Genomic DNA, 23,909 nt, shown 5'->3' with positions numbered 1-23,909 from the left:
ATCGCATGCATTCAGTTTTCTTATTAAGAGGCGTCTGTGGGTTTGGTGCCATCACTCAGTTACACACTCTTAATTATGTGCAGCTCTCAGACAGATAACAGGTGCTCTCCAAGATAATAGTTTTAAGAAATGAGGCTTTTACATTACCAGTAATTGAGTTTAAAAAGGCAACCACAGTATATTGTTTGAAATGTCTTCAGTAATAATACAAAGAAATGCCCTGGCTCATGAATTTATAAATGGCAGGACTTGAGCGATGGCACATTCTAAAACGGTGTTATTGCATGTTGAATAGAACATGTTGATCCTTTATACATCATTCCTCCAGTCAGTCACTTCAATGAAATGAGTTCCTTCACTGTTATTATTTAATGTCCTCTGATAAGCTTATACAGTAAAAAAAATGTTGTAAAAAATTATTAATAAAACCTAAAATCTTGTGTCATAAAATTTCTCATTCATATTTAGTACTACCTTATATTTTTGCCACCATTGTATAACCAGCATAAATTACAGGACTGCAACAAACTTGGTCTTGTCTCAGTCCAAAAAAAAGGATTATTTGTAAGAATATCACCAAGCTCACCTGTTAAACTGATGGAGTTGCAAATTAGCTCCCGTTTCATAAAATACAATCCCCATTGAGACTGAATTCAGCATTCGTAGTACATTTTTCCAAGATGAATGGGACCTCTCTGTGTGACTTTTCCTGCCCTACTTTCCGCTGGTCACTTTTTGAGATGTAACTCCCGGGACACGAGGAGCGCTCCCCAATTGTTCTCAACCCACTTTCACACAATTACCCAAACTTTTCCTTTTTGCCGTAACACACTTTTCTCACACACCTTTTTGACATTGAGAGTAGCACCATTTGTCTTCGGCCCTTAATGAACTGTCTTTCTCTCTCCACAGGTATCTGACAGATTTCGAGCCTGTTCAGTGCCTTGGCCGTGGGGGGTTCGGTGTTGTGTTTGAGGCTCGCAACAAGGTGGACGACTGCAACTATGCCATCAAAAGAATACGTTTGCCCAGCAGGTAAAAAGACCCCCATGTCTACCCAGCATGCGGCTATAGCTCTAGGCTTTACTATCGTCTATTGTATCTTGCTAAGTGCTCCTAATAGGAGTTATCTAAGATGCTAAATTGTTACACTAAACATGAATGCTAAATAGCTGCTGGTGGTTTGTGTATATTTATTATGACAACCATGAAAAATGAGCGCTCAGCTGCGGTAGATCCACATGCAGTTTCTTCTCACCCCGGTTGTGTCTAGTGACTCACGCAGTGCTCCAGAAAATAGACGTTTAATTACTCCTCTATGAGCCTTTGGTTATAGACAGTTCCTAATTGAATGTCATCGTTAGTGAGAGTAATGTAGCCTATTCTGATCACTGTATTTTTGTAGCTCTTAAATCAAATTGAGTTCTCCAAGTAATAGTCTCAAGACTTGGTTTAAACTTTAAGTTCATCTGGCTAAGTTTGACTAATTTAGGATTACACAATCTTCCTGTCACGACAGAACCCTTAGCTTAACTTGGTCTAAACCAGGTTTAAGACCAGGCTATACTCTGTCTATACTTTTATCACACATTCAATGGAAAATAATTTATTTATTACTTAAGTATGGATGATTCAGGCTTCTAGCTACTGTTCAGGCTAAGTACCTACTTGACTGTTGATTAAAAATTTCTTTAATTATAAATTATAAAAGTCTTCATGCTTTTTTAATGCTAAGTTTAGTGTATTATAAAGCGTTATCCACTACATGTCATCATTTATAGAATAAGGGGTAGGGTTATTAATTAGTTACAAAGTCTGGATCATTATTGATAAACTATTTGTTCATTATGAATTAAGTATTTGTCAAGACTATTCAAAGTGCAGTTATTATAAAGTGCTACCTTTTTTAAAATGTGTCATAACCTTTTGTAACTGTGTTGTAGGGAGCAGGCGCGTGAGAAGGTGATGCGAGAGGTGAAGGCCCTGGCTAAGCTGGAGCACCCAGGGATCATCCGCTACTTCAACGCCTGGCAGGAGAGTCCCCCTGAGGGCTGGCAGGAGGAGATGGACCAGCGCTGGCTTAAAGATGCCAGGTGAGCCCCTAAGCTCCTGTCCTCTGGAGCTCAGTGCAAGGATGAGTGCACACAGTGAAATAAAGATTGGTTGGTTTAGACCAGCTGAATCCTCAGGAAAAATATGGGCTTGTTTGATGTGTAGATCATAGTTATTATGAGGTGTGAACTTTTAGTACCCTTGTTTAAAACTCTATTGAGAGATGATAAAGAGCTTACGCAAAAAAAGTAGGGCTGGGACGATGGGTCTAAAATGTGCTGTACATCACATTCTTTTACTGACAGATTTAGCTGTGGACCTCTCAATGTAAAAATATCATTGATGATTAGTAATTAAAATGTGATTAATTGCATAACCTTACAAAAAAATTGTTGTGTAATTAGTTTTGTTATTTAAATAAAGTTTTCTCAGTATCTTACTAAGTTGCACACACCTTATCCAAATGGTTATCGTTTGTAAAACTTAAAATATATTGTCCTCATTGTTGCAGTGCCACAGATTGGCCTATGAGTTTCGTCGACCACATGGAGGCGCTGTCGGTCAAAGTGCCTGTGTCCAGCTCGGTGACCCTGGCCTCTGTTCCTGTGGGAGATGGATTGGAGGTGTCATTGGATACGAGGGGTCTCCTGTTGAGCAGCACAGGGCCGGGGGTGGGCTTCGGACTGGATGAGAGCGACTTGTCCTTCCACCCTCTGCTGGGACAGGACAGCCTCATGTCGGAGCGGGACAGTCAGGCAGATGTGGACGCATCAGACACCCCACACTCCTTTGAGCTATGCCCCCCTCGCGGCCCCTCCGACTGCACCTCTTCCTCTTTTGACATTGTGTTCGAGGACTCGGGCTGCGATCGGGACGCCGATGCAGAGACAGACTCTACGTCAGGAGCCACAAGTCCCCCAGCCACCACCAAAAACAGCACCGCATCATCGACAAGGCAACGGGAAGCCATGCCCTCCTCCTCCACTCCGCCACGCCCACTTACTTTGGCCCTGCCACCAGCTCTGCCGCAACGCACACAGCCCTCACCAAAGGTACAAATTTTATGTCAGCTTAAGTACATATTTTAGTTATTTTCGTGCCATACTATTGAACATCTCAGGTAATGATCAGGTGGTTTCACTCATCAGAAAGTTACGCAGTGCACCTATAAAAATGCTTGTAACATGGAATGCTCAAATGTTATCTGGATTCAATAATTAGAACTGTCTTTACAATACTGGTATTTACTGTTCTCATAATAAACCATGGAAGCTGTTGGTTAGGTTCATGTGATTTTGTAATGTTGTTATAAGTACATGCCCAGTGCCTCACCCTCTCACCCCCTCCCCCCGTCCATAGGTGTACCTTTACATCCAGATGCAGTTGTGTCGAAAGGAGAACCTGAAGGACTGGATGTCCCAGCGCTGCCTCCCAGAGCAGAGGGAGCACAGCCAGTGTCTGGACATTTTCCTCCAAATCGCAGAGGCTGTGGATTTCCTGCACAGTAAAGGGCTAATGCACAGAGACCTCAAGGTGAGTGTGCGCAGACACACGCAGACAGGCAGGGGGCAGCGTAACGACATAAAACCACCCATTCATCAATTATACTATCTTCTGCTGTGTGCTTGGAAGGAACTCTAATGCTGACCACACAGCTTAGTGTCCATGTAATTTATGTTTGCTCTGTTAAATATCAGCACAATTATAAAATTACATATGTCGCACATAAGAGCAGGGCTAGAGGATTTATGGCTTATACAGTCATAAAGATGGTGGTAACAGACCAGGACGACAGGACTTTTATGTAGTCTGTTCTAGAGGTGGGCAATATATCAAACTACTAATATTGTAGATGTGTTGAAGAAATCTTTTGTTGAAGATGTGCAAAATTTGAAAATTTGGATTATATTTTGTTATTAAACATAATCTTGAAATGTGGCAAAAAGAAATGATCGACATTAAAAATGGAACAAGGGAGAAGAGAAGGAGATGAGAATATATAATCAGTGAAGCAAATGTACAAGGTGATATTTCTGCCCTATTGTGGGTAATTTTGTAGTTCTTTCTGATTTGATAAATTGATTGACTTAAACATCAACTACATGTTTTAGCACTTTTTTTTGGATTCCCAAGACCATCGGGATACACCAAACCAACACCAACTGTTCAGACGCTCTTTAATCTCAGATGAAGTTAAAATATGTTGTCTGTAATAAGTTGATAAAGAAATGCACTACCACCATCTTCAAACCAAACATGTATTCATGTCACACTCTTTTGACAAGACTTGATAGGAGCAAGTAATCAAAGAGGACAGTTTAAAATCAATATTAGAGGTTTTAAAAAGTGAAATTAGATAGATTGAGAGATGAGGTTAAGAGATGGAAAAGGTTCTTTACGTTTCGTTCATTCTATATCTCACTCTCCTTCAGCCTTCAAACATCTTCTTCACCATGGACGACGTGGTGAAAGTCGGAGACTTTGGTTTGGTCACAGCCATGGACCAGGAGGAGGACGAGGATGAGCCCTGTGCCTTGACCCCTGCACCGCTCCTCACTCGCCACACGGGGCAGGTTGGCACCAAGCTCTACATGAGCCCGGAGCAGGTCAGACCAACACAATGCAATATTCCCGTAGTCTTATTTGAGCATACTAAACATGAAAATACAATTTAGTATAATCTGTCTCAAGTATATTGAAGACAGATGTACCAATTGGTGATTTTGCCAACTTTTCTGCCACTTGCTTATCTCCATGAAAATGATATTGTTTAGTTGAATGTGGGACATTCCAGGCAAATCTATCTTGCATCTATTCAACTACAGGTGTTATTATTGCAATGAAATGGTTTGAATGACATGTTTTCTTACTGTGAGCTTGCTTGCCTTTCTACAAATCTGTCTTGGCTCGATGGTTTTACCTGTTTCCATGGAGACAGATAACCGTAATGCCATACTGCAGAATACTTCAGGCAAAGCCATAACATAATTCTGAAAAAAATATTTAAGAATCAATGCTGTACTTTCTTGCCATCTTTAACATAACACTATACTGTATTTAACTTCATTAATTGTTTGTATAATTTACTACTAACATCAGACAAAGTACTGACTCTTCTGTAATACATTCCCAGCTCTCTGGAAACTCATACTCTCACAAAGTGGACATCTACTCTCTGGGTCTGATCCTGTTTGAACTGCTCTGTCCGTTCAGGACGCAGATGGAGAGGGTCCGGGTGAGTCACCGCTGCATCACATGACCTCATCTGATTATCTCACTTTCATTCATTACAACATTAGGAAGAGCAGAGTTTGAATACTCTTTTTAAAATAGTCCTTTTATGTAGTAAAACTGCCAGCAGGCAAATGTGAAATTAAGCTTATTACATTTAATTTAACTTGTGATTTATTATTAAATATATTATCTCTTTAATTGACTTGACCTGTAAGTGGAAACACATTATAGATTTTTATTTTCTATCCACCCCTTAAGTTAAAATCTAAATTGTACTAAAATGGCATTCTTAATACATTTTTAGACAGGTCACAGGTGTAAAATGATTTCATTTTGTGTTATATTAGAAGTATTGTCTATTATTAAAACCAGATATAGTTTATCTCACTTATTTTACTCAGTTAATTATCCAATTATGAGTGCTGAGACTGTTGGGGCAGCTTTAGACAATATTTCCATTTAAATAATCAGGTCCATCTTGAATGAGAGCGTTTGGGAGGTTCAGGGTAATTCTGTTTGGATCTGTGTCTTTTGTCTGCGCACAAAGCCCCGATTAGTCGTGCTCACAATGTTTACGTCTTCTCCAGACGCTGACAGAGGTGCGAGCTCTGCGCTTCCCTGAGGTCTTCTCCAAAAACAATGTCCAAGAGGTGAGTGGCTGTCTGTCGTCATCTAGTGGACATAAACTGTCACTGCACCTAAGCAAAGTATTGACTTGACTGAGTACTTGTGCCACTTTGTGCCATGAAAGCCACAAAAAAATGTTATAAATACCAATTATTTTTTTGTATCCGGTAAGAAGTTTAATCCCAATGTAACTGTTTATTATAGTTAATAGCTTCTTGATAATTTCATTTGCATTTATGCCAAATTTGTCTTTTATGCATGCAAAAAAAGATGAGGCCACATAAGAAATCTTAATTTACTGTACAAGTTTACATTATTACATTAAGTATTTCATCTTTAGTTATTATTTATCTACTAACTGAACTGTGAAAGATTGATCATAAGGCATATTTCTCTTTTTTTTTTAGTTATAGTGATCAATAAGATTTACATGTTGAATAAGATCAGCGTGTTTGTATAGTGTTTACTTGTTTGTTCTCTTAATGGGATTAACATAATCCTGGAGCATAATCAGGATTCCCACTGGAAACGCCCGGGATCCCACTCTGTTACTGTGGGCTCAGCTATTTATAGACTGCTCTCCTGGTGTCATGTGTGCCATAGGTCTGAGCATAGCAAAACCATCTGGATTAATCTATTTATTAAAGTACCATTTTGTTTATATTGGCCTGTCTTTAGTTTTGAAAGTACTTTACCATTTTAATTACCGGTAATGTTTACTTTAGTTTAAAAATAATTGACGATGTACTGAAATGAACCAGAAGGCTATTTAGTACATTTTAAAGTATTTGTTTATTTACAAATTGGACAGATGAGCAGTTTGGGCCCTTAGAAGTGTCATGATAGTCCCACAATAAGTTCTGTTTTTTAATTTTTTTTTAACGATTTGTCTTTTGTCTTTGTGATTATCTGAAGGAAAGCCCCATATGTCTTCTGTAAATTATTGTTTTTTGCCACCTGCCACCATATTATTACTAGCTGCCAATGTAATCGCAGGAGACGTGCATTAACTGTCCTTCAGTTTTTAGTAATTTTGAGCTTTCAGTTCTTGGATAGAAGTATTTTCTTGCTTATACGGCAGCGAAAAGCCATGGAAAAAACCCAATATCTGTGCCTACTGCTCTGCATGATATTAGTTGGCTATAAACTCTTTTACTGACACATTTTACCCATCCTTTTTGTATGTTGTTCTCTCCACAGTTAAACATGGTGCGCAGCATGTTGTCCCTGAGCCCCGGGGAGCGTCCCGAGGCTGTAGACATCACTGGGACCCCTCTGTTTCAGGAGCTGGAGCTGCCCTGTCGCCTGGCCGTCCGACAGCGCTCACGCACCTACAGCGCCTCTTCTATGGGACGTCCAAACAGACAAATCTCCTCCTCGTCCTAAACAAATACCACGTCCCAGTAGACAAGAAATCCCCCAGCTATTTTGTCTCACCTCCTGTTACATAAATATGATCAACAATATTTTTTTCTACGCAATAGCCATTGAAAAGTACTCCACAGACTTGGCAAGTGCGTTTTATTCCTCAAGGATATTTTAAGAGGGAAGCAGATGGGCTGTGTTGACTGGAGCCCTCTCTTCAATGAACAAGCGTGATCAAAGCAACATAATGAAAACTGAATACCTCCGAAGCATCTGATTATTTTGTATTTTTTTCCACGCTGAGGGTCATCCTTGCTAAAATAGAGAAGATCAGTCTGTCTCTTTTTCTGTATGCCATTTATTTACAAATGCATATTGTAATATTGATAAGTGAGGACAATCTTTTATCAGTAATGTGTAGTGTAATGCCTTAAGTCTTTTTGCTTGACCATACTGTTTGGCATTGAAGTAGACCTAAAATTTCAACAAAATTTTATGGAAAAAGTTAGTTGTTTTACGAAATTTAGAGTGAAAATGTCAACTAATCTAAACATCTCATATCAACATAGTGAGGACATGTCTTTAAAGGTACAGTATGCAACTTTTTGGAGGTGGCTTGTTGAAAATTATAGCAAAAGGATCAACATTTCCATGGAAACAAGCTTAGTTGGGTTTGTGGAGATGGACACCTGCATAAAGAAGAACATGTGTTTTTTTTTTTCAGTGCAGTCAAAAGTTACATACTGTGGCTTTAAAGAGGCTGACAAAATTAGCTCTCGTGGGAGTTTCATGAGCGTACAAAATTGTCTATTTTTTAAGTAACTGACCAACACTATTTGAATGCATATGGCAAAGCTACACTAGAAGAGACAGCACTTATCTTTCTCTGTCGCCACTTTTGAAATTATTATTTGATCCCAGTCGGCCACAACAAACAAATTCACTGCTCTCTTCCACAAACCTCCTGCCAGTGTCCACCCCCAAAGCCAAATCCTCAGGAACCAAAACAAACCTGTAGTGGGGCCTTGAAGCTTGGACCATCCCAAACTAGTGACGCTAAAGATGAGCTAAATCACTGGCACTAAAGCTGTGAGCTACACCTGCAATGCCTGATGGGAGACCAAAACTTTTTTCTTATTTTTCTAATCGAGAAATGGTGGTTTGTAAAATTTCTGATATAATTTGCATTTTCTTTCATATTTTTTGCATGGACTTGATAAAAAGAGGACAGAGTCATTTCTAAAGCCAGTAATTTGGACACTGTTTGAACAATGACTTTTTGAGGTGCTCAATCATTCACAAACACCTCCTTTTTTGGATCTTTGTACAGAATGAAAATCTGTTTATAAGTTTTTCTTGTTAAAATAATTTTCCATCTTTGCTGTAAATAGCCTGAGAATTGCTTGTAAATTGACTTTTCCCTCAGAACTGTAAGATAGTTTGACTTTTGTAGGAGAAGAAACGGGACAATTTTTGCCATTAACAGATGAGTTGAATGTTGCAGCGCCCTCCGGAGGTTGTGATCATAACTTTTTCAATTCAGTGTTTTTTGGAAGGAGCCAGAGGAAACCTGCAGGACCAGAGTGCCAATCGAGAGACAGACAAGTGTACTTTACTGTAGATTCACTTCACTCTTTCTAGTCTGAAGAATACTTGGAACATTTGAAGTGGGGTTGTATGAGGTACTTGTTTATTAAGTCAGTAAGCATCGAAAGGAGAATGAATGTTCATTTCCTTATATGGTCATCGCTTTTGCCCTAAATCAACAATAGTTTTGCATAACTAATTACTGAACAAATTTGTTTTTTTCCAAGCAATTGACAGAGACAAAACTATATCCAATTAGATATAGCCGTATACAACTGTTCTGCTTTAGTGAAACATGGCTGCTATTTTAGCATTCATAAATGTATCGGATATTTGCACCAATGCTGAAAAATGAGCTGGATCGGACATATAAATTGATGTAATAAGACAATTTACAAGTCGCAGTTGGCCCAGAAAAATCTATAGCTTTTAAATTTTTATTTATACAAAGTTGTTCTGTAGTTACATCAGGGATAGATAACAGCTCCATAAAACATTTGGATCAGTTTTGTCATATTTTCTTTTTGTTTTAAAGAAATAAATGCATTTTTTTTTGTCGCTGCACTGGTATTGGCAGATGGTTAAATCCATAGAAAAGCTGGATTGGTGCCTCCCTAATAATTTTCTGTTGATATTAAGCATTTAACATCCCAAGGCTATATTTCTGAAGTACATAAGTAAAATGTATGGGCTTGATTTGAGAAATAATGTGATCTCTAGGACAGTTACCATAGCAGTTAACATTTCAAAAGAGAATGTTTTAAGTTTTAAATGGTCATGGTTAAAATGTAGTATATTGAATACTATGCTCCTACAACCCCACTTTAACGCTCACATGACACTTACCTTGTGCTTCTTCTTATTCACACTAAGCACAACTCACCACATGTTGTAGTCTTCATTTATGAACCTTTAACATGGTAGAAATGGACTGTTTTTGCCTCCTTCAGTTTGTCTACGGCAAACACGGACCTGCTTTCACCTTAAACCTTTTGTTTTGTATATACTGAACTGCAAAGACTCATGGGAAGAGTCACATGACCTGTTTGTAACCGCACACAAACGTACTTTTCTTCAATGATTGTACTTTTGTAAGGAATATTTTGGTACGATTTATTACTCTTCAGGATTTTTGATTACGGTGACGTCTTGTATGTTTTCCATGGAGTCAGATCATTGAAGTCTTTTGTTTAAGTGTATAATCCAAATTTAAAACAAAATGTGAACTTGTAACTTGAATAATTCCTGTACATAGTGAGATGCACGTATCAGGCATAACATTATGACCACAGAAATGGGAAGTAAAATAACAGTTTATTATGGCAACTGTTGATATATTTGGCAATACATTTCCCCAAATTATGCAAGACTTTTTAGGGAGTTTAATAAAATATTTTTGTCAGCATGTAATGGTCAGAGCGTCTCATAGTCTACGGTTATCTAAAGTTGTCCAAGAAAGTCCATGTTGGAGTTGCAATACAATTGAATCAAAGTTGAAATGGTCAAGTATTAAACTGCAAAGGTTAGTTCAAGTCCACTGCAGAGAACTAAATATCCTTATGCCTCCATGGAGCCTTAGATGTCTAAACTACGGAGTTGGCAAGTTTCAAGCATGTTATAAATTGCATGATGTTTTTATTAGTTCCCTTTTCATATTTCAGTGTTCTCTTGAATGTTAATGCTCCTGGATCAAAGTGTGCAGTTGAATAATGTTGATTTCAAAGAATAAATCACAACTGCAGCATATATAGGGTGTTCTCTGATCCAATTGACAAGCTGCTGTTGCTCAAATATAAAAGTTCTTATGTCAGTTGTTATAGAAAGACATTACAAATACAGGTAGTCTTAATGGTATGCCTGAGTTGTGTATATTGAGTTGGTAATGCTTGAAAAATGACATTGTTTAGAAGGAACAAACCCCTACACTCAAAAAACCTAGTCCTCATCAATAATAACAGACTTTTTGACAACATTGTTTTATGTTCCAGATTATTTCTTTCTTTGGCCCTTTTAAAATCTTAAATGTTGTCATGTTTTTGTGATTTCACTCTTCTCTCTCTCCTCGGTCTGGTCATGTAGTTGTGGCGTTACATGTGCACAGCATCCCCTCCCCGTGTCCCATTGTAAATATGTTTATTTTCACTATTTATGTTCCTGAGCCGCGATCAATCCTTTGTGGGTTGGTGTTATAATGAATGCGCTTCAGACCACGGAGTGTGTTGGATTAATGACTTCTTACAAGTCCGAATTTAATAAACTGTTCTATTCCATTTCTTCTCTGTGTTGTGATGTTTTGTATATTTGTCTACAGCTTATGTTTAGTTTTGACCAAGAGCTGAAAATAGTGAGTACTGGTATTTGGTTATTGACATTTTAATCTTAATAACCATCATTTTTTTTACTTTGTAACACATTTAAACTATTATTACTTAAATGAAACTAGATCTTTCTATCAGTATGTGGCTTATCAGACTCCCAAGTTATCAAACTCAGTCACAGGCGAATGAATCGGTTCTTACACTTCAAAAAAGGAAGTATCTGGAAACTCCCACTTAAGCCAAAAATTATGTAAATAAATAAAATCAAAATTAAAGAGGAAATTATACATTTTCATTGAGTTACTTTACCATGTACACTACTTTGTCTTCTAAATTCTAAACTACTTTAAAAATAGATTAACTGACAAATCACCAGGTGTTTTAGGACACACCCTCTCACTAATTTTTTCATGTTTTATTTATTTATTTTACTACTTTTTACATTTTAGATACATACCGAAGACATCATAATTCCATATATCTTACTTCATATATCTGTAGTAAGGAAAAAAAAAAAAAAAAAGCTGCTGTGTCAAAATAAAAAATAAATAAATACAAATTATTATTATTATTATTGATGATGATGATGATGATAATATATAAAAACGAAAAAAAGAAAATAAATTAGTAAACTGTGTCTACTTGGAGGACGTGAATATAAAATATGGCCTATAAAAAAAATAAATAAATAAAAGTAGGGTAAAGTAGTAGAGGTTTTTTTTTGTTTTTTGTTTTTTTTAAATCTCTGCTACATAATTCCTATAATTTACTTCATGTATTTGATGTTGTTTGTATGTGTGTAAAATGTAGAAAGAAGTAAAAATAAAGAAAACAAACAAACAAACAAACACTAAAACACTGAATGAGAGAGTGTCCAGAAGTGTATTAAAATGTGTCTGTCTTGCAGCACTAGAGTCTCCATAAGTATTTGGTGTACAGTAGCAGGACAGGTCACACTATATGGCCCTTGGTTTAAACCCCCGCGCGTGCGTCCGTGCGTCTCTCCGTTGCGCATTTCCGTTGCCCATACGTCACTTCTGGATGTCAATATGCGGCTCGGTGCGGCGCAGGGAAACAGAGCCGCTGTGAAGATGTAAACCAACCGAGCCACCTGCCCCAGAGCGAGAGCCGAGAACCGAACAAGCCCGAGACAAACCTCATTGGCACCGGGACGCACACATCTCCAAACCAGGCCCTGATCATCCGAGTGTCTCCCCCTCGCGTCCCTGGACTCTGTAGCAGCCATCTTTAGTGGAGGATGTCGCGGGCCTCGCTGCTGCTCCTCGCCGCGGTGCTGCTGTCCGCTGTGGGGCTGCTGTCCGGGCTCCCCGCGCTCACAGAGCCAAAGGACTGCGACAAACCGTGCATGAACGGACAGTGCAACCCGAGCACCGGCGGCTGCGTGTGCTATCCCGGCTGGGTGGGGGACCAATGCCAGCACTGCGGAGGACGGTTCAGGTACGTACCGGGCAGTATTCATGGCACCACACCGCCACAGTAAAGCCGCTTTCACTGCACTGTCCAGCCTGCGCTTTGCCCCGGACGCACGGCTTGTTTTTGGTCCAGCGGGAGTTCTGTGGGGTGGCAGGTGATTTGGATTAAAACACGATTGAATGCACTCACAACACAAGTCATAAAGTCTCTCATTGCCCTACAGTCGTTAACAATAAGCAGCATTAGCTTTACATTAACTTCTCATGCGTAATGTGCGTAATGAGCGTAATGTCATGTTGTACAGTCTGTTCAAACTTGCTTGGATTGTATTTCTCTTTTGCATTAGCTCTGAATGGCATGTACCTCACTGTGCCAATAGCCTATAAATCAATGCAATTTATTCTAGTAGCCTGAATCTGTGTAATGCCTCAGTCGTCTAGGTATGATCCATAGCAAAAGAAAAATTCAGCTTGACAAAATTTCTGCTCAGAAGTGAGGAGAAAAGATGTAACCGTCCTCTACACAGCTGGTCTGTCTGAAAAGCTTCAGAGGATTTTTAGATGGCAAGAAATCCAGGTCTATTTCAAACCTACAAATACTTTAAGATAGAAACTGGTTCACCCAAAGGACAAAACCTCCAGCCATAACAAAGTGATGTGGTCTACTCCATTCAGTGTAGTCACTAAACAGCCACTCGATAAGAGAATGGAGCAGCTCGGGACCCCAATCTATCGTACATCTCCATCTCAAATCCACTAACCACTCCTTTGAAGATAGTGAGGTACAGATCTTAGCCAAAGAAAATAAATGGTTTGAGAAGGGAGTTAAAGAAGCTATTTTTGTTAGGAAAGACAATCCATCTTTGAACAGAAATAGGGAAGCCTAGACATAATTTATTTCCCATCTATCTCTCTGTTCTCAGACTTAAAGCAACTACTACTGCTTTTTCAGGAGTTGACAGAGAATTGGCCTATATAATGTACATGACAAATGGATTCAGTGCAGTAATCTGCTTCTAGTGATCGTCATCCCTACCAGGTATTAGGCTTAAATTACTATGTATCTTCAGTAAGTATATGGACATGTGTTGGATGACCACATGGCTCTAGTCTGCAGTGGTCAGTGTCTATCGAAAGTGATGTATAGGGAGAACAGCAGTGAACTTGGGGTCAGATGGTGCACGTGAGCAGTGAAGGTGGGGTTGTGTTTGCCTGACAAGCTTATAAAACTGGTGGTATTATTGTATTTTCTAGGGCTGTGGAGCTTCATAATAGACAGTTGTTTGACACTTACACCTAAAGGAGCACTATGTAACTTTTCCAATGCTCAAAATACTGTATCTGGTCTGTAACCTGGCCTGGTGATGCTTGTCTCCATGAAGATAGACAAGTTGCTGTTTCTTGTACTTCTGTTCTTGCGTGGTTATCTTTGCACTTGAAGAGTAAATGCATGGTTTGTTACCGATGAGCCGTGTAGAGCTGTGGCTGAGCAGTGTGTTGTCTCACGATTACCATCACAGTAATTACTTTAAACTCGACCAAAGTGATAAAGATGATAACAGCCGTAAAAACAGTCTAAGCAATGCTGTTCTGTAAAGCAGTAAACGTCCGTAGGCCAAGATGCAGATAAAACAAGCTGGTGACAAGACTAATTGTGCTGAGCCATAGACCACTTTATTAATTATAGTGTACAGGGAAGTAGGAGACCAAATGTTCCCGTTTTCACATAAAAAAAATCTCTAAGGAGTACTACCACAACTGCAGTCAGAGGGAAAGTTCTTATCCAGCCTTAATCCACAAATTTCCCATGGCTACTGTATATGTTTATTGTATTTATTTATTGTTTATTTGATAGGGACAAATGATGTAGGTATCACAGTGTTATAGGCTAATTCACAACAAGCCCAACAGGAGAGGTTTTAACAGATCAGATTTCACAAAATGGAATACTGGATGGGTTTAAACAACAGTAATAAATTCAGCAGAGTAAAATACATTTATACACACACACATATACACGTGGATACTGCAGACTGTGAGTGGCGTGGTGTAGATTTATCATTAAACATTTTTGATATTGACACTGAGATGGTAAAGGTCCTGAGACTGTAGAGTGTAAAGGCCCTGCAGACATAAGTTTTTTTTGGCCTGGATATGTTGCAACTCGGCGCACTGTTTCTTCAGCTCTTCTGTTTTACCAGTAAGATGATACACTGCGCTTTGTTCGGACACATGTTGGACTATGTTAAAACGTGAGTGTTGTTTATGCAGAGCGCTGTCGTGATGCCTGATAAATTGGTGCGGTGTATGTATCGGCTCTTTGACGCTGGTGTTTAAAGCCACGGAACCGAAAGTTGGCACCGCACGTACTGTGTTTTGTCTGTATTGGTATTTACCGAATATTTTGCCCTATTTAAAACTACTGTTGCCAAAAGTCAGTTTGCCAATAGGAGTTCCCTGGCAACACGGTTATCATAGCATCATTAGCAGTATTGTGATTTTTTTTTTTTCCCCAGTGCTTTTAGATTCTGTGTAAAAACATGAGATGGAGGAAAGTGTCCAACAGTTAAAACCAACATGATTTGAACAAGTTCAGCAGGTTTCAGTCCGGCAGCTGACTCCACACAGGAAATTACTCTATTACTCTATACCTGAGCTGTAAAAATACTAAAGTTTGGTTTATTGCACTGTATAAGCAAAAGGAAAGAGGCAGAGCTGGTGATGGTGTGAAATGGACTTGTTTTCATTTCAAGTCCTTATTTAGTTCTGGACTTTCTGCTTTTGGTTTTGACTTGGACAAACTTTATTGATCCACAGGAAAAGAAGGGAGTAGTTCAATTTGGGTTTGCCTCCAGAAATCTATTGATAATTCATGATTATTGACACTTGGACCAAACAACGGTACAATCTAATGCCTTTCCTCCAGTATGTGACCAGCTTTATCAAATCAAACTTTCTGAATAAAGTTAATTTGGCCCAAGTGGATGGACAAAAGCTCTTTAAGTCTATAATAAACCAATATGTAAAGTGATTGTCCTTAATTTCATCATAATTCTATTGTGACCTGAATAATCACTCCCACTTGCATTTTGGCTATTGAGTTATTTTCTTTTATGTGCAGTTTAATTTCAGATTTTCGTTCATAGTACAATTACTGTATATTTTGATGATGGCCTATTTCTGCCAGTTGTGTTTTGGGTTGGTATCGTCTTGTCCTGGACTCTTACACTGTTTGGCATAAAACATGACCTTGCAAAATCCTTTATAAGCTTTATTCAGGACGTAATGTTTTTTTTGTGGTGCTTGACTTGCTGTCCCAGGTCATAAATACACTCGGGGACTAAACACAGGCGCATGCAGCCCTGTGGTGAGTGGACAGAGAGTCGACTGCACGGTCGAGACTGCTCAAAAGAAAGGCGGTCAAACACTTTGTTTGCGTCGCAAGCAGATTTAGCACAAAACAGACAGTGATTGCAGTACTAATTCTGTATTTATTCTGGTATGGGAGCAAATGTACAACCAATCAAACTCTTTAAAGATGGATTGTCTCGCTGCTGTGGGTCTCCGTGTTGCTTTTTGTGAATGGAAACATAGATGAAACAATAGGGTTTTAGGTTTTTCAGTGTTGATTCTTCAGTATACTAGTTCTGGTATCTATTTGTATCTGGGTATTATGATTTAGTATTGCTTTATTTCTTCTCATTTTTGGTTAGATTCCCAAATTAGTCTGCTTGTCCTCCTTGTGTTGCTGTTTTCTCTCCCCTTCCTCTTACCATCCAAATACATGCGTGCGTTGGGTTAATTAAAAGGTTATTTGTTGTTTATAGTCTTGAGCTTTGGTAAATTAAGCTCAAACTATTTGCTTTATTTCACTCATATGACTGAAATTGGGTCTTTCCTTCCCTTTCACTCAAATCTGGTCCAATAGAAGATGCTCTGTTGAATATTTTCTGTTATTCTGGACAGAGTTGACGTTTCCTTCTGTCCCTTTCTTTCTCTTATGTTCTTGTTGTGCAATAACGGGCAATAATGGGCTGTTTTTTCCAGTGGAGGGTCTATGAAGATATTATTGCTTTATCTCCATGGAGAGAAGCAGGTGACCAAGACCCAATCCCAAGTTACAGGTCAGATCTGTGGAGAGAGACCATGCTCTCAGTAAGATTAAGATTTTCTTCAAGTTATTTTTTTAGCAATAAAAACATAAACTTCTCTATCTTGCATTAATTCTATTCCATTTTGTGGAGAATTCTTCTGGAGACAAGAGTTGGAGACGAGTTGGAAATGTCAGGCTTTTACACGTCATGCACACATTGCACATTTTTATTATTCTACTACGTGGTCCTCACTTTAGCAAAAATCCTTAAGTGCTTGTGATGCGGTTGTCGTGGAAACAGCATCTTCGGTCCGTGATCCTCATCTATTATGTGTCTCCTTGTTTCCTTTCCTAAGGCCTTGTCCACTCTCTTTCTGCACCAAACGCACAGCCCCCTCGTGTTTTAGTGATTTTAATGAGGACATGAGTGAACCACGTGCACGAACAACTGGACCAGGGGTCGGCGATCCACGGCTCTTTCATCCTGCGGCTCTGCATGGCTTAGGAAAATATATTATAAGTGTATTTTATTTGTGTTGGTTCTTTTTAAAAATTGTAGTTTAAATTGGAAGATTATTGTGATCTTGAAATATTAAAATAAAACTATGTGATATTATTTTTCGTTGCGTCACACTTGTGGAAGCTGGTATACCCGCTAAAATGCCATGCATTTATTCCTGACATATATATAAACATTAAATTTGCATTTCGAGTCTTGTCAGTCTTTGGATCCACATGTGTACGTGAGCAGCTGTTCTCTACCATGAACTATGTTAAAAACAAACACTGCTCAGGCCTCACAGACGACAGCTACAGTCCTGCGTAAAGATGAAAGTGACTTTGTACAGACCAATTTGCAGACGCTGTGCAGAGGTTCAGGAGCAGTAGTCACATTAACCAGATAAAATAAATATTAATGCAGATATTTAGCTATTTATTTTTCATTCCTTAGTGACATAGTGCTTTTTTTCCTATTTATTTATTTTTATTCAGGTCAAGGCTCCGCTACAGGCTCCAAAACCCCAAAGGCGATATAAGGATGACGGCTCACGGCATTTTTTGTTTGCTACATGGATAATTTAAATTCAGCGTTTTAATTAATTGGAAACAATATAGTTGTTTAGGCAAAGTGTAAAGGTAAAAAAAAAACAACATATACAGTGTTGTCTTCATTTTAGATGTCAAAAAGTATATACGATTCATAGTGTTTTCTTTTCCGTGGAAACTGGGTCCAAATGGCTCTCTGGGTTTTAACGGTTGCCGACCTCTGACCTGGACAAAGCAAAGGTGTTAAAGTCTGATCTGAGGTCCTTGTGCATGTGTGAAGTTGGATCATGTCAGATCAATAGTTGAATCACACGTATTCACACATTTTCATTATGTACAGTGGATAAGAGGGGCAAACAAGGTCTCTATTTGGAAGGACCAGGAAATGGAAGTGCTGGAAATTCAAAGAGTCAAGGAAGTTCAAACATAATGAAAGTGAAAATAGACTAGAGAATTATTGCTTTGAATGTTCTCAGAAATATGAGGAAGATCAAATATAATTATTGGAACATAATTTGGTAAAAGATTGGACCAGTGAAAGAGAAGCTCCGACTCTGAATTCAAAGCTTAAAGTAAAAGTGTTTATTCACAGGTCTCATTGACAACTTTAGCAAAAAAATACAGCTGGTAATTACATTCATGAGAGTTGAAAAATACATGGTACGTTGTGAACTGTAGAAGAGCATTTATACTATTTTTGTTTCGAGTCATGTAATGTCAGAGAAACACTGCTGTAGAAAGTGAATTTTTTGGTACCCGAACTTCACCTCTACTGCAAGTCTACCATTGTACATGATGTTTTGATGTGTTTTATTAATCTATAAAGCGCTATTATGGTGGGATAAGATGACGTTATGTAGCCCATTAGCCGTGCTCTAGTCGGTGTGGTGTATGGCCTCTGAGCTCCCTTTGGGCATCATTAAAGTTTGACTGTTTCAGAGTTTGGATGTAAATGTTTCTGTGCGGACAGTGAGGGCCTTTGTCATTATTCTGATGGGAAACTAAAGCGGCGTGTTAACTGGACAGCTCCGATATCACGGGATTGCGTTTCACCAAAAGCTGTAATATGAGGCTAACCGACGTCTCTGAAAGGTAGCATATTAAACGCATAATCCAATCCAACTTTATTTGCAGAGGACTGTAAAAACGGCAAGGTCGACCAACGTGCCCAACACACAAATGAGCGCAAGACGACATAAAACTAAATGGGCAATCCAAAAATCTATAATTGAATTTTGATGTGACAGTCTACATAGATGCTCATAATGAAATGTTTTTTTTATGCTGTTGTGTGAGTGACAGATGAAAATTAACCAATCGCAGCCATGTTTGAACTTGTGAGGAAGCAGGTATAGTCGGTTCACGGCTTTGTGTTTTATTGCTCTTGTCTAATACAATTGTGTCCTCATTGTTTTGTGGCTTTTATGCAGTTGACTCATCTCATATCGTTTTGCCGTATGAGTTTATAAGTATTTATTTAAAACTAATAGCTACCGTTGCGTTCATTCATTCTGTAATTCAGCTACATGGAGTCAAAATGCATTCAAAATACACCTGGTGCTATATCTGTGTTGAAAAGTTTTATGAATGTCATGTTTTAAAAAGCGGTTCTTTTGCCTCTGTGACCTGCTTAAGTGAAACAAGATTTTAGCATCATGCGAGTTGAGTGTGGGTCTAAATTTGGCATTGTACTTTTCATAACAGCTCTCATTTTGTTCAAATTACATCGCAAACTGTCCCCGGTACCGCGCACATAACATGGCAGCCTCAGTTGTAAATAAAGTAGTTTTAAGACGATACAACTAGAGCAATATGGTGCGAAAAACCCAATCGTAGTCTCATTTCTGTGACTTTTTTCTACGTATCGTTTTCTCTTGAATGTATCTCTTTGCTCATGCGCTTTTGCTCCTCCCACTTCCCCGATTGGTCAGCTTCAGCAATGTTTTTGAGTGACAGGTGAATGTATCCAACTGCAAGGAAGTATGACTTTTCAGAAGAAACGGATGAATTTAGTTATTTTTTAAATCAAGAAAAAGACAAAAAACAATGTGATCTGGCTCCAAAAATATCGTCATTTACTCCTGTATGAGCATTATATTTTTCGTGAGTCATATCAAAGCTGCGTTATGTAACTTTTATGGTGAAACGTTGGACGCTTGCTTGTCTCCATGGAGATGTTCTTGCTTTGCCTGAAGTGTTCCACAGTTTGGCATTAACCTTCTATTTATCCAGTTGGACACAAGCGGGCAATGCCACCAGGCCAATTACAGGTCTCGGCCAAAAAAATGTTACATAATACACCTTTAATAACTGCTGCGCTAAGATTTGAAGTTTCTCTAATAAATCAGCTATTAAAAAAAGTAGTTCTAAGACCGCACAACTCGACGCAACAACATTTCGAGTGCGTTCCTCCAGCTCCAGACATACCCGGGAGGTCGTGTTGTTGTCTTGCTCAAAGGTTTTTTGGTCTCTCTCCCTCTGTGTTTAGCATACGGACAATGACTCCATACAAGAGGCCCGAAGCGTTGGTAAAAGCAGCCTTCTGTGCAGCCGCTGTGCCAAGATGGAGTCCCCAAACCGGCCAATGTCAACAGTGCGAGCGAGGACCACAGCACACTCCACTGTTGTTTATGACCCCATCTGATCTAATGAGTACAGAGAGGAGGGAAGGAGAGGGCAACATGTGTGTGGCTTTGTCTGAGAGGAGGATAACCAAACTGTAGTGCTAGTGATGTGGAGTTTGTACACACTGAAGCACTGGAGGAAAGTATAAAGATTTGTACTTAAAAATAAAACGAACAATTTGTGGATTAGATCGGTTTGGCTTTCAAAATCAAGGTTTAGTTACCGTACTTAATCGTAGCAGTAGAATGATGAGTGACTGTAGTAGCTGTAACAAAACACCAGAGAAGAATATTACACTTTTGAAATGTAATTTGACATTTGGTATTGATGTGTATCCCCATGTGTTGGTGACATTTCTTAATCAACTCGCGTGTCGTCTTTTGTGTTTGTAATAATGATGTCAGACGTGGTACTTCTTTAGGAAATGGGCAAAGATTCTGATTTTTTGATGGTTTTCTGACTTGCTTATCGTAATTGTGAATTTGGAACATTTAATAATTGAGAGAAGTCGGCAGTAGCTCGATTGGTAGAATGTTTATCCGCTGATCTGAAGGTTGGCGGTTCGAATATCACTCTCGACTTGAATATTATTAGTAGGACAGTGTCTGCGTACACTGATGTATGGATGTATTTATATTAGACCAGGTATTTTGTAATTTAAAAGGTTTATTTGGATAATTTTCCTCTATTTATTTGCTTATAGCGACTTTTTCTTGCAGCCTTAATGACCAGGAGATAGAAGTATAAGCAGACTACAGTGAGATCTGTCTGTCTGATTTACAGTGTGACTTCATGCTCTCAGTTGCAGACATGCGACCATGTTTCTGTTTTATGACTTTTCGTGTCTGAGTTTCTGAGATCTGCTCTGTCCTGTAAGTGCGTGGTTGTGAATGTGGGCCTTGTTTGTGCCGCACTGCTCCTGTCCCCACTCTCACCCACTGACCCTAGCGCTTCAGGGGCGTAAATGGACACATATAGAGATTCCATTTAGAGCTGGACGAATTTAATAGATCCACAAGGGACATAGCGTTAAAGCCACATAGGTAACATTTCAGCCAAAAAATAGAATAAAATAAAAGCATGTTTTTTTTTTTTTTATAATTTGGCAGTGAAAAACATTTGTTCTCACTGTGAGCGAGCTTCCATCTCTATAAACCTGACTCTTATTTGGCTTGGAGGAGGGCTGCTTTCTGCTTATTTCCATGGAGAGGTTGTTCCTTTGGCTATAATGTTCCAGTGTAATGCATTAACATATCTATTTACACGGCGTAGGTACGGATTTACTTTCTATTTCCATGGAATCGTGCAGGTGATGTGCTACCTCCAGTGAGTTACATAGAAAGACTGAACAACCATAGTTGATATAACAGCAGATATTTAATTTATTTATGTATTTATTTTTAGCAAACATGAAAAGTTAGGTTTTAGTAAAGTCACAGATTAACACATATTAGTTGGCCTTGTTGGGTTTTGTTATAATCATCAGTTATCAGTTAAACATGAACTCTAGAATTACAATGTAAAAGCCTTCCCCTGTGTCTCTGTGTCTCTGGAGCTGGTGTGGACAGATGGTTGTTGGGTGGGAGCTCTCATCAGGAGACTGGCTCTGAGCTGAGGAGCTGCTGCAGTTGCTCTATATTACAAAAACACAGACTATATTTACACTTCCACTATCAAAGAGGACGTCCTTTCACACAACATTCATGTGCAATACAATTCGTGTCGTTCTCAATATGCTTCTCTGTAGTTTATTCGGAGTGTTCTGCACATAACTACATTCATCTGTCTGTTTTCATCCTTTGTTTTCATCAATGGCATTTACAGGTGTGAGGAAGTGCTGCACAATTGAAGGAATCATGGAAAATGTTATGCACGTTGTCATTTATGGTGTAAAATCATGAATCATTAAACAGTGTCACACATCTTTTATCACGAGATCATTCTGAATAAAAGGGCATGACATTAATTGGGGCACAGCAACATTTCTTTTAATCTTTTAATCATTTATCTTTGGGGCTAATCCTTGGTAGTAATCTGTGCCTCTGTAAAGTTAACTGTGCTCACATTTTCAGTTTAAACAGAGCGGCTATTTTTCCCGTGCACAATAAGCTCAAACTGATTTAATTATTGACGACTTGTTTTAAAGCTGTGCTATGTAATTTTGCCACTTGTGTCCATGGAGATGTATTGCTTTGCCTGGAATCTACAGTATACAATTAAACTTCAGGTGTTTAATTACAAGTTACACGTCAGATCTGCAGCGAGGAGGGGCTGTGCTGCTCACAATAATTATGTGTGTTTCCCAAGTTATTTTTGAACATTAAAAACACCTGTAATTGAATAAATGTAAAAGATGTTAGTTTAATGCCATACTGTGGAACATTTAGGCAGAGGAATAACATCTTCGTAGAAATAATAAGATAGACCTTTCACCAGAAATGTTACATAGTGCACCTTTAACAATGAGACAGCATAATCCACATGTGTCAAACTCAAGGCCCGTGGGCAAAATGTGGCCCGCCAGGTCATGTTATGTGGCCCGCGACAAAGTAAATTAAAAGGTATGACTGTCTTTAAATATCAGTTTATCAGGAGATACAGTTACACAGCCATTTTTTCATATCTGTGTAAATCCATATGCAATGTTGGTAACTTGAATAAGTAATAAATATAGAAATGGTTAAATAACAAAATTAAAAAGTAGTTGCATTTGTTTTACATTATTTTTGGTTACATTTATTTTACAGTTACATCTGGCCTTTTGAGAGCAACCATTTTGTTGATGTGGCCCTATGTGAAAATGAGTTTGACACCCCTGGTATAATCCTTCAGTGATACGTTCCACCTCCTTTTTAATAATGGAAAAAAGCAAAAACAAAACTTCAAATACAACAGTTAGATATTTGTTTTTCTCTGCAGTCATGACCAGGGCAAAGTAGTACTCTAATGCTCCTCCTCACAGTTAATGTTTGTTGAAGGTGGTGGTTTAGTTTGATCTCCACACATAACTTTGAGTGTACTTTGCCTCTTATTTGGTTATATGGCTTCTACTTTTCCTACATAATTACACTCAGACAAACGGGTTATGATCCAGTTTATTGTGACTTTAGACTTAAGTTGATTTTGAGCCTGTACACTAAAATTCTGACAACGCAATTCTCTGCAAGACCTCAAGTTTATCTGAAATTCTTACCAAACACAGAAACAGATGGACATAGAGTATATTAAATTAACTATCAAACTGCAGTATAATGAAACGCACATGTTTTATATTTGAACTAATGTAATGTGATGTGATTATCTTCTGTGGAACGCTTGCTCCTCACTATAGTTAAACATTTTGTAATCCACGGAGTGCTTTTGTGTTTTGAAAGACCATATGGTGTCAGTATTCAAATTTTCTCTTTCTGTGCATTGTTTTAGCCCAGGGGTGTCCAAACTTTTCTCATTAAGGGCCACGTATAAAAACATAGACAAAGCTGAGGGCCGATTGAGGGCCATAGACTGGTCACCAATACAGTGAATACT

General features: G+C 38.6%; 2 protein-coding genes across 2 annotated transcripts in view; both read left to right on the top strand.

Moving 5' to 3' along the window:
* The window catches only part of eif2ak3 (eukaryotic translation initiation factor 2-alpha kinase 3), a 51,238-nt gene extending 40,097 nt beyond the window's left edge, over positions 1-11,141 (top strand). The window contains exons 11-18 of the mRNA XM_033987941.2: positions 913-1,035; positions 1,944-2,093; positions 2,564-3,104; positions 3,412-3,585; positions 4,485-4,658; positions 5,186-5,287; positions 5,874-5,936; positions 7,114-11,141. Coding sequence (XP_033843832.1) covers positions 913-1,035; positions 1,944-2,093; positions 2,564-3,104; positions 3,412-3,585; positions 4,485-4,658; positions 5,186-5,287; positions 5,874-5,936; positions 7,114-7,299 — 1,513 coding nt within the window. The 3' untranslated portion in view covers positions 7,300-11,141. The remainder of the gene's footprint in view (positions 1-912; positions 1,036-1,943; positions 2,094-2,563; positions 3,105-3,411; positions 3,586-4,484; positions 4,659-5,185; positions 5,288-5,873; positions 5,937-7,113) is intronic.
* A 1,027-nt stretch (positions 11,142-12,168) lies between these two features.
* The window catches only part of atrn (attractin), a 162,274-nt gene continuing 150,533 nt past the window's right edge, over positions 12,169-23,909 (top strand). Inside the window, exon 1 of the mRNA XM_033987846.2 lies at positions 12,169-12,641. Coding sequence (XP_033843737.1) covers positions 12,442-12,641 — 200 coding nt within the window. The 5' untranslated portion in view covers positions 12,169-12,441. The remainder of the gene's footprint in view (positions 12,642-23,909) is intronic.

This window comes from Periophthalmus magnuspinnatus, chromosome 22 (genome assembly GCF_009829125.3).
Source record: "Periophthalmus magnuspinnatus isolate fPerMag1 chromosome 22, fPerMag1.2.pri, whole genome shotgun sequence".
In the NCBI taxonomy this organism is placed as follows: Eukaryota; Metazoa; Chordata; class Actinopteri; order Gobiiformes; family Gobiidae; genus Periophthalmus; species Periophthalmus magnuspinnatus.
This window is presented reverse-complemented; position numbering and strand designations above follow the sequence as displayed.